The sequence below is a fragment of the Filicampus tigris genome, chromosome 15 (genome assembly GCF_054856515.1).
Source record: "Filicampus tigris isolate MCC_2025a chromosome 15, RoL_Ftig_1.0, whole genome shotgun sequence".
Classification (NCBI taxonomy): domain Eukaryota; kingdom Metazoa; phylum Chordata; class Actinopteri; order Syngnathiformes; family Syngnathidae; genus Filicampus; species Filicampus tigris.
Window position 1 is genome coordinate 11,511,763 of NC_141231.1, and position 11,472 is coordinate 11,523,234.

Below are 11,472 nucleotides of genomic sequence, written 5' to 3' on the forward strand. Positions count from 1 at the left end.
CCGGTGAAAAAAACAAATCGAAAGCGAGCTGCTGTGGAACTAACCAATCAGGACACCGCACCGTGATTGTTATTAAGGGAGTTGAACAAACCACTTATAAATAATAATAATAAAAGTGCAATAATAACAATAACAATAAGACAAGAATGACTTGTAATAGATTTGTATTTATTCAAAACAATTTTACACAAATAATATAAATAGATCATTCAATTTACACGCAGGTCAGTCACCAATGAGAGATCACTACCGGTAATAACCAATCGCAAAGGAGCTGCTGTGTAAGTAGCCAATCAGGATGCCAGCAACCGTGATTTGTGAGGAAGAAGTGAGGAAGACGATCGAACTAAAATTTAAAAAAGTACGTTTGTTTATTTTTTTTTCAAAGTGTAGTAGGAGCAATAATAATAATGATAATAATAAGAAGAAGAATAAGAAAAATAAATAATGATAATAATAATGCCAGTGAGCTTTTTAAAATGATTTAAAAAATAAAATAAATACATTAACACTATGAACAGTAGCAAGGTTATGGTGAGGTGGTTTGCACCCCTGCATCACAGTTCTGCGGTTTCGGGTTTGAATCTCGCCGTGGCCAAATCGCCGGACGGAATCATACATAGCCAATCAGAAGACCAGCAACCGTGATTTTGGTTTTAAACAAATTATTTGAATATTTTTTTCTTTTTTTTTTCTAATCCAAGTGTAATAGTAACCTTGACAATATTAATGAAAGTAACAATTATAATTTAGTTCAGTTTGAAAACTTTCTAAAAATATATATCAAAGAATCAAATCATGTCAAATAAGAGTATTCAAAATATATACAAAATTGAATAAATTCTATTAATATACCATACTCTGTCCATGCTATATCCTATTTATTATTGCTTGTACACAAGCATCATATTTTGAAGTTATTCAAAAGGATGACTTGAATATGTGAAAGCAGCTGAGTGCTCCCTGTTGTCGTCTGGCTCTGTGAGGCAGCCATCTCTGTTTCAATCAGAGACTTCACCTTTTTATCAGGGAGGCTACCAGCTGAGCGGATAGCTGGCATTCTAAAGGCGTCCAACATCATTTTATGGCCCACGAACGCAAATAAAGTGTGTCTGAGTCATGTATTTTGAAAAATGGACATGATGGTTCCTGCATGTGTGGTTCTAATTTTGGTAGCAATCGGACAAAGTCTCTAAGTGGAAATAAAAATAGCTCAAATTAGCCCAAAATCGACACTTTGAACCAAAATGGTAGACTTCCTGTGTCTTTTCAGGCATGGCTTCTTGAGACCTTCTTTGTGGGTCTACTAATGATAGACAGGTCCACCAGATTTCATGTAAATGAAACTAGCTTTGGATGCTAAATTCTTTAAAAAAATAAAAATAAAAAAAAGTGGGGGTGGGGTATGGGGGAATCTGGAGGGCGCTATCGAGACGAAATGGCTGCTTCAAACCAAGATGGCAAATTTCCTGTCTTTTTTGGGGGGGGAGCGTCTTCTCATATTAGAAAAGTCATGCTGGTTCTTTATGTGCTGAATTCCTTAAAAAATACAAGTAAAAAAATGGAGGGTGTTACAGATACAAAAGGGCAGAATTTCTGTCTGTTCTGGGATGTCTTCTTAAAAGACTTGTTGTTTCTTCTCCTGTTGACATGACAGTTCAAAGGTCGCTGGCCCTGCATTAGAGTTGGGGGGGTCTCCCTTGGTGAGGTCAAACGCCAAGGGGTCAAGGTTCAAAGAGCGTATACGTCCAAGGAAAATTAGCTTCTCCCACTCCAATTCCAGGGTTGCAAATGATTCCCTCAAGTGAAACACCATGCCAAATTCCTCACCCGCCGATCACAAATAGCGCGCTAACCACTTTAGCACAAAGTCATTTGAACCCAAGGAATGCTAGCAATGGTGCTAACATTTCTTTTCTTTGTTTGGTAATAAGCTGACACAGCAAGGCCCAACGTCAGATCAGTCAACGTATTGTTATACTACTGGCATCGTCTGGAAAATATTACAGTCATCAATTATGCTGCAATCAGCATTTCGTGATACTATGGCTATTGTGGATGTTTCTCTTCCAACGTATCAATTTTCACATAGCCACTGTTTCCTAATATTTTTGGTATTGTTTGCAAACATCATGATTGATTATCACACAACAGCCGTACCGTGATACTTCTGGTAGGTGGGATAGTTTTCTTTCAACGTGTCTATTTTCATGCAATCGCTGTAAAAATGAGTTTTTCCGATTAAAAAACTAGCACACTATAATATTGTACTTCATTAAATCATGTAGTAACAACAAATAGAATGTAAAGAATGAAACAGTTTGTGCATATTTCATTTGGACTGTGCGGTTCCTTTGAGAGTGCTCGCCTAGACCAGCTGGGGGCAGTAAAATACAAACAGATGTATAGTACAAGGAGACCGTCACAACTGCTCAGTAAGATGCAGTAATATTAGTAATTGTTCGCAGAGTATAAAAGAAATAGACCTGAGAGCATTGTCATCGTTGTCTGACTACATGTTGCTTTATCCTTTATTTTTTCCTTAATGAGTTCTAACACAGCAACGCAAATGCTATTCGTTAACCTGTCCAGGGTGTTTTCCATTGTCAGTTAGCATTTAGCTAAGCGTACTTTTCTAAGGAAAAGCTCTGAGGTTGTTTTAAGTACACAATATGTAATTCTCCTTGTTTTGTTAGTTTAACAATAAATTTCAACTGCGAGTGGAATTAAACAGCTTGAAGCCTCTTTTTTGAAGAATTTTTGTGAAGTGAATTAAGTCGAGTTCAATCACTTTATCACTTTACGACTGTTAAGTTTTCTTCCCAAAACTATTCATATTGCGTTGATGTTCGTAACGGTAGAATGCAGCGTTTATGATACGATATCTCATTAGATTGCATATTATATGTCCCATTAAAATATCCAGGAAGTGCATGTAAATCCCCATTTCTCGTCCAAGGAGATAGTCATCTAGGCCCAGGGTCCCCAGGCTCCCGTGGGGCCCGGGTCACAGCGCGGGTCCTCGTCGGGAAAGTGGACGGGCAATGCGCTCTGCTGGTGGTGGTTCAGACGGCCCAGGAGGCGGTCAACCACGGCGGGGTAAATGGCCGACACCTCGTTCCTCTCCTCGGGGTCCTTGTGCACATCAAACAGCATCACAGGCTTCAGGGGCTCGGAGGGCCGGGGAGAGGACACGTTATGGCCGGGTCGTGGGAACCAAATGTCGCAACCTGGGCCACATCAAAGGATTAAATGTGTGTTTGATTTTTTTCCTTTGGATTTGTTTGTCTCAAAGGATTAACTATGCATTTTCATTAAGTGCCTTTTGCTTTGCAACAAGAGATAATAATCTCTGTGTTTATTTTATTGACATCATCGGATTAATAGCATTTTGGTTTTCTTTGCCTTTTTCTCATTAAATGGTCAAACTTGGCTTTTTCTTTGTCTTTTTTGCATGAAATGATTAATTCTGTTTTGTGGCATTTTTGCAAAGAATTCATTATCATGTTTGGATTTTTCTTTGGTATTTTGTTTTTTTTAAATGAAAGTATTAATTGGATTTTGCTTTTGCTTTTTCGCATCGTAGCGTTAACTGCAACTGCTTTTTCTTTGTATTTTCTCAACACTAACATTTTTTGTGCGTATAGGGATGAAGTGTTTTGCTTTTACTGTGTTGTTTTTCATATAGCATTGCATCAAATGACTTACTATGTTTCGCTTTTTCTTTGGCTTTTTCGCCTCAAAGAATTAAGTGTGTTTTTGTTTCACATTTTCAAACCCATGGATAAATGTTTTTTTATTGGCTATTTTTTCATGAAAAGACATTTTAGGAGGATTTTTTGGTATGAATAGATCAACTCTGCGTTTGGCTTTATCTATGTCTTTTGTGTGATTAATTATAGATACTGTAGGACCCTGCAACACATCGTTAACATAATTTGCTATGGGAAGACACTAAACAGCGCGTCAGTATCTTCATGCATTGTCTGTTTTCTTCCAGACTAAATGTTGGCGTGGGTGACACTGACACACGAAGCGCTCACCTGGGTATCCCGTGAGCAGCTTCCAGTTTGAGGATCGGATGGCGGCGTGAATGGACACGTTGAAGCCGGACCGGAAGACTCCTTTGTCGCCGTCTAACGCTCGCAGACGCTCCGAGCCGGGACCTGCATGGAGGACAGGACGAGGACATGAGGACACTTGCAGTATGTGGTCTCTCAGTATTGTTGATTTTCACCAATTGAAGCAGATTTGGAACGTCCCCCCCCCCCAATAAATGACACTTGTTTGACTTTGTTTGATTTATTTTCATGATGGTGTGATGACCCTGCAACAGATTATTTCTGTTTCATATGCATTATTTCCAATGGGGAAAATCATTTGGGATTTAAATTAGAATGTGTTTTAGAATTACATTAATAACTTTTTAGACTAGAATTACTATTGAGCCAAGATAATAGAACAAGGCAGTCACAAGACCTGTTTCTTGAAAGAGGCACTACAATCACAGAACCTCAACCATAAACACACACACACACACACACACACACACACATACATACATACACGCGTGAGAATCGAATGTCAAGAAGCTCACATTCAAACAACGTTGACTGATTATCTTTTCAACACTGTAGTTTTCACTTTTCACCTGATCATCAGAGCATACTTGCGTCGATTAAATATGCACGACGGGGACTATGGGACGGAGTGACAATTCCCAGCTCTGCTTATCAGTGTTCCTCAGGGCCCAACACAACAACAAAGACAATCTTAATAACTTAAAGCAACCACAAACAAAAAGTGGAGCCAAGGCTGAACTGTTTCCAACACTTGTGTTTGTGAGGGGTGGAGGGGAGGGTTGTGGTTGTGCGTCATTGACTTACATGGGGCTATATCGTTGTACATTGGGTCAATGTTGTGTAGCAGCTCCAGTCTGGGCGAGGCAAAGCCTTTGCTGGAATATAAACGGAGTCGTGTTAAAACACACACACTCACACGCTCTGAACAACACACAAGTGGGATGTGTAAATCTAAAACAGTGCACCCGGCCGTCATGTGCTCCGACCGCAGAGAAAACGCACCGACCGCAGTGTCTGATAACACAAATAACTCTCAGTCGCCCGCCCGCTTTCGCTCTCTGCGGCCAATTAGAAAACAGCGTGGAGGCCGCGGTCAGCTGACGCACAGCGGCCAATGGGAGCAGAGCGGCGGGATGCAAGGTAGCAGTTTGTGGTGTCGTGACCCTCAGTTTCACCTCCTCCTTCACCACGTCCGCATTTAGGCAGCGAGCAAAACGAAGTGTCCATCAAAGTGGACTCAGCTGCTGTGAAGGAAAAACCATCATAGAGTACTGCGGAATGTCCGGCTCGTACAATTCGGAATTCCGGGAAGGATTTGCCTTGAAAGTGCATCATCCAAACACCATCCACATGGCATCCAATTTAGGGCTGAACAATTTTGAATAATACAGTGCTCTAATGGAGATTTTTGGCCACACTCAATATTGCATTTTAACATGCTGTTATTTTTTTCCAAGGTCCTCTTTGCATGTATTTTTTTTTTTTTTGCAAACACAAGGCAGAAATCTATGACCAGAAGATGGCAGCAGTGGAGACCACCTATATCAATAGTGGACATGGCGTATCTTTGGAAAATTGACTGTTCCAAGCAGCTTGTGATTAGTTCAAAGTGTTTGTCTATCACTAAGTGTCACAAAAGAGAGAAATGATAACAGAGATTGTTTTCATTTAGAAGTAGAAGCGATGACAATGTACGTACATGGCACACTCGCACACACACTGCTTAATACGACTACAACTACTACTACTATTAAACAGTGTGTAAATAGTTTAAGTAGTCAAATGTAAAATTGTTACACTGGTGATTTTTTTGTAAATACATTATTTTGCCATCAAAAGCACATTTTGATTGTTGTTGATATTGTATAGAAGGACTGTTCAGATGTTTGAGGTGTCACAAAGCAAAAATTATTCGCGTAAAAGTCACTGTTGTGCATAAAATATATTTTTTCACAAAAAGCTTGTCTCTTGCATTTTTGGGTCCAAAATAGGTGATTTGGGTGAAACCAACCCATGTTGTACTGCTGATTACAAAAAAAATGGAATGAACTACAAACATTTTTTTGTGATGAAAGAAGAGGGTTTAAGATTTCATTTGGTAGTTTCTGTTTACATAATACTAAAACACAATATTCTGTGAGCCTTGAAAGTTCAGTCTGAGTGCTGTAAATTAACTGCCACTCAATACTTGTTTTTTTTTGTTCAGAGTGAACATCATCAAGCATCCGTCACCTGATAGTGTTCCAAACATCGAATCCATCCAGAGGCTTGGTTGCGTTGAGGTGGCCCCCCGCCAGTCCCACCAGCGTGGGCAGCCAATCAGAGACATGGACGAGCTCCCGACTGACGCTGCCTGGCTGCTTGAGGAGCGGCCCGGACACGAATCCCACGCCGCGGACTCCTCCCTCCCACAGCGACCACTTCCTGCCTCGCAGCGGCCAGTTACTGGCGCCTTGCAGCGTCTGGCCACCGTTATCTGTCCAGGGACGGAAGCATGATACAATTCACAACAGGCTGTTGTCTGTATTTTTTGGGAACATTTTTCTTTTTCTTTGGCTTTTTGGGCCACAGCAAGGGCTGTGTTTCCAAGAGGTGTGGCTGCTCCTATTCTTCAAAATTTTTTTTTTCCAAAAAGGTTCTTCATAAGAGAATTTTTTTTCTTTTTTTTTTTTAAATGTACTAGTATTACTGTACAAGAATAATGAGTTAATTTTATGAAAATGTCTTTTTTTCTCAAGAAAAAAAAAGGTATGGAACTAGAATAAAGTGAGATTTTTGAGAAGACAAATGTCTTTATATGATGACTTTAAAGTAATGCTTTTTGTAAAACGGACAATATATTTTTTCTCAGAAAAGTATATTCATTTTATGGGAATAACGTTGTATTTTTCCATCAAAAATGTATAAAGAAGAATCGTATTTTTGTCAAGAATATTTTGACAATAGAGTTAAACGAGAATTATGTCGCACTTTTCAAGAAACAAAATATTTATATTAGGAGAAAAGTCAGATTTGTTTTGATGAAAACAATCATTTTTTAAAATCACCATTATTTGTCATATAAGTGTAAAAGGAAGTTAAGCCCCTTAATAAAAATAAACTAGTCGGCTTAAAGTCTGTGTTGAGGCTGAACATCATCTCAAAAGCAAAAGAAAAAGCCCACGAGTTCATCCTTTGATGCGAACAAGGAAACCATCTGGCAACCTGAGCCGGCAATTTCACTGCATTGTTTTGTAATGACACTTTAAAAGTCCAATGTGCTGAAAACACATCTTAACAGTCATCAGTGTGGTTCCAGGTGTTTACTGCTGATAAACACTGCAAGCCTCACGGTGGATATTTTATGACAATGTCTCCACTGAAAGGCTACCAGATGGAAAGAGTTTTGTTTTTTATTTTTTTTAACAACACTTCCACCTGAGGGTTAGATGGCTACTTTATGAATGGATCATCATCTTGAAGACTATTTAGCAACCTGTGCCGCACTCTGTTGGACATGCAGAGTACTGCAATTACTTTTTTCATACATCCCGGATTTGATTAGTAAGGCATAATACTTTCAGACTTAAATTGCAATTTTTTCTACAGAATAAGCATGATATTGCAAGCATAAAGTCATTTCAATAAAGCGTTACATTACCTTAAAGGAAAATGTTTTATACAGGGTCAGGCAAAATGATCTGCCACATTTGTAGGTTAAATAAAAGGCAAATAAAGTAAAGAAACAAAAAAGTATTTTTATTTTCGAATTTTGTATCTTTTCAGTAAAACAATAATTACAAAGGTAGCTATGAAACATCGTGACAATATATGAAAAAAAAACATATTTTATGAAAATAGTTAATTATTTTATGGAAAAAATAGTATTATGAGAATAGAGTGCTACTTATTAAAAAAGTACTATTTAAAAATGAATGTTATTAATTGTGCACTCTTTATTTAAATCTTAAAAAAAAACAATATAATCTGAATTTGTTGGTCATTAATTGGGGGAGTGGGGGTGTATGCGTGCGTACCTGTGGAGAACACCAGTACAGTGTTGTCCCAAAGTCCGGCCTGCCGCAAGGCCAGGCTGATGTTGCCCACTGCCTCGTCCATGGCTGCCACCATGCCGGCGTACGTCCGCCGATGAGGGTCGCGGATGAAGGCGTAGGGCGCCACGTAGCGCTCGGGGACCTGCAGGGGTGCATGCACGGCCTGCAGTGCCACGTAGAGGAAGAGGGGCTGAAACACAAGCACATTACTTTTGTTTTATTATTTTTATCATTATTATTATTGTTATAATCAAAAAAGAATGTGAAGGTAATATTTTGGGAAAAAAATATCTTAATATTATGGGAGTCAAATGTCATTTTTTTCAAGGGAAAAACAAAGCATATAACAAGAATGAAGTTGTTTTGAAATGTTTTCACATGGAGGAAGAGGGGATGAAAGATGAACACATTTCCTGTAATTTTTTTAAATTAAACTTTTTGGGTCAGTGTGTGACTGTTCAAAGACACCAAGTCACCCACTGTTTTTTTTTTTTTTTAAGAATAGATTTTTATAAAAACGGAATAACTTATTCATACTACTACTACTCCTACTCCTACTACTAATAATCCATCCATCCATCCATCCATTATCTATATCGCTTATCCTCACAAAGGTCACGGGCGTGCTGGAGCCTATCCCAGCTGTCATCGGGCAGTAGGCGGGAGACATCCTGAATTGGTTGCCAGTTGCCCAATCGCAGGGTACACAGAGACAGAGACATCCTTGTGAGGTTAAGCGGTATCGATAATGGATGGATGGATGGAGGAAACCGGAGTACCCGGAGAAAACCCACACAGGCACGGGGAGAACATGCAAACTCCACACAGGGAAGCCAGGGCCGAAATCGAACCCATGACCTCTGAACTGTGAGGCGGACGTGCTAACCAGTCGGCCACCGTGCCGTCACTACTACCAATAATTAGACAAATTTCTACTATTGTTTGTGTTTTATTTGTGCTCTTATTTATTAAGGCTACAGCACATTGTTTCGGCTGCAGTTGTTTTTTAAAGTGCACTAAAAAAGTCACCTTTTTGGGGTCGTGTTTGGTGATGATCCGGACGGCCCTCTGGCTGAACAGCTCGGTGGAATAATCACCTTTGTATCCTGGGGCGGCCGCTTCCTCTTCGCGCAGGTCCAAAGCGCAGCGGGTCAGGTTGATGGCAGCAATGGGACTACAGCGGATGTGAGTGAAGTAATCTTCACTGCCCATCAGGTAGCCTGAAGAACATATGAATAATCTGTGTTACATACTGTATCTGAGGTGTGTATTAAAGAAATATATCAAAGGGGAAAGGAGGCTGTACAACTGTAAAGCAAACAAGTGGTCGTCTAGCATGGCGACGTGAGGGGAACACGTGGCGTGTACAAACCAAAGTAGGAATGGAAGCCGCGGCGCGTGGGCAGGCAGTCCTTCTTGTACATGCCCAGGTGCCACTTGCCCACCATATGCGTGGTGTAGCCCGCCTTGGACAACAGCTCAGGCAACAGCGTCTCATCCAGCGGCACGCAGTATGGCTGACACGGCCAAATGATCTGGTGCTGCATGCCCGTGTGGATCTGCCAATGTCAAACATGCAACAAACTGGTGAAAGACCAAGTCAGAGGTGAACTAAAGTAGCCACATCACAACCTCTTCTTGTTTAACTGTCTGTAAACGTTAGCGCTGACGTGAGATTTTGGATCAATATCACTTTTTAATGGATACTTCAAAATTCACTTGAACCACTGCCGGATTTGACTTATAACCAAATGAAAATGTATAATGGTGGGATAACATTATTTGGATTTTTTTATTTAAATGAAAAAAATTGAGAAGACAATGTATTGGATCGTGATTCTGTACTCAAAGTCATTCAAATCTGACATGGTTGCCACAAAATGTGATCGGGTAGCAGTACTAGTAACAGTAGGTATAAGGCAGCTTCATTGATATAGAACATTTCATACAAAGTACAACTCAATGTGCTTCACATAATCCCTACCACTGGAATAATCAATTATCATAATTATAATTATTATCATTAAAATCAATCATAATTATGATCAATTATCATCATCCCCAAACAACGCACTGGCGACGATGCCGGGTGGAGTGGGGTATCGTCCGGGTGTCTCACCTGGTACCGTCCGGTCATGAGCTGGTTCCTGGACGGGGTGCAAAGGGGCTGGACGTAGTAGTTCTCCAGGCGGACCCCCTTGGACGACAGCTTGTCCAGGTTGGGCGTGTTGATCTCTGAGCCGTGGTAGCCCACGTCGTACCAGCCCAAGTCGTCTGCCAGGATAAACACGATGTGCGGCTGCTTAGAGCCCGACGCCACGGGGGAACCGACGGTCAACAGCAACACGAAGAAAGTAATTTTTTCGGCCATCTTCACCTCAAAGTGTGGCAAAGTGGAAGTGAAGGGGCTGTCACAAAGTAAAGCAGGAAGCCCGCCTCGGGATTTGAGGAACTAAGGGCTGCAGTACAAAAACGGCGTGTATGAATGTTTCGCAAACCTTTAAATAAAGCCCGATTCACACGGCAGGATTTTAAAATTGTCGACCGACTTCCAAACTGTGAGAGACCCCACACGTGACGAGAAAAAAAATCACGCGTGTTACAATTTTGAATCTACCGTGTGTGGTGTGCAGCCACGCAACAAGAGCAACATATCACGCACGATATTGTCATGTCAGAAGGAAAATCTCGCAAACCCCCTCGAGATTTAACGAGACTTCGGAGTCAACAAACATGGCAGATTTAGAGGCAGCATGGGTGTCATCTTGACGGTGGCGCTCGTTTGTGAATTATTTTTAGTGGAAAAAAAGTCACACGAAAAGAAAAGACGTTGGGCTCTGTTGCGCCATGGCTGTTTTGATTTTGAATTCCCACCGCGCTTCCTTGCACCCCGTCACCTCGCTTTCTGATTGGCTGCACGTCACTGTTAACCGGCTGCGCGCTGTTTTTTCCTGGGAACACACCATACACAGTGCGAAATCAGGCCAAAACAATCCAACATGTTGAATATCCCCAATTTGAGGTCGGACGTCCTCCCGACTGGCCGAGATCAGCCTGAGCACACCACACACGGCAGGTTTATCTGATAAGATTATCTTTGGAGCCATTACGAGAGTCGACCGACCTACGATTGTCGGGATAAAATCGGGCCGATAATCCTGCCGTGTGAACCGGGTTTAATCGACACATTTTGTTTTGAAAATGGTCTACACCACAACTATTCGTGATTATATTTAGGTTTTAGTTGAGATCATGGAATGAAATAAGAATGTGACACTTTAATTTAATATGATGTAGTTGGACTAAATACAACCTACTATATTGGATTGTTTTACTATTTTCAATGTAGTACTAAT

General features: G+C 40.6%; 1 protein-coding gene across 2 annotated transcripts; it reads right to left on the reverse strand.

Moving 5' to 3' along the window:
- Nucleotides 1-147: 147 nt before the first annotated feature.
- arsb (arylsulfatase B) lies at nucleotides 148-10,969 on the reverse strand. Of its 2 annotated transcripts, XM_086053350.1 has the most exons (9): nucleotides 10,494-10,969; nucleotides 10,236-10,390; nucleotides 9,489-9,675; nucleotides 9,146-9,336; nucleotides 8,099-8,306; nucleotides 6,315-6,558; nucleotides 4,887-4,957; nucleotides 4,044-4,166; nucleotides 148-3,230 (listed from the first exon to the last, which is right to left on the reverse strand). In XM_086053350.1, the coding sequence occupies exons 2-9, from the start codon at nucleotides 10,251-10,253 to the stop codon at nucleotides 2,971-2,973; spliced, it is 1,302 nt and encodes a 433-aa protein (XP_085909476.1). In that variant the 5' UTR covers nucleotides 10,254-10,390; nucleotides 10,494-10,969; the 3' UTR covers nucleotides 148-2,970. The 2 variants fall into 2 exon arrangements, with proteins under 2 accessions (XP_085909476.1, XP_085909475.1); XM_086053349.1 differs by having other exon boundaries at nucleotides 10,236-10,969.
- Nucleotides 10,970-11,472: the final 503 nt, after the last annotated feature.

Bases quoted from the DNA above. Each gene is read 5' to 3' on its own strand.
- arsb (XM_086053349.1), bottom strand. From the start codon at position 10,487: ATGGCCGAAAAAATTACTTTCTTCGTGTTGCTGTTGACCGTCGGTTCC. The intron at 8,307-9,145 runs GTGACTTTTTTA...CTTGTGTTTCAG, and splicing joins CCAAACACGACCCCAAAAAG to CCCCTCTTCCTCTACGTGGC. The intron at 4,167-4,886 runs GTAAGTCAATGA...TCCTCCATGCAG, and splicing joins GTACAACGATATAGCCCCAT to GTCCCGGCTCGGAGCGTCTG.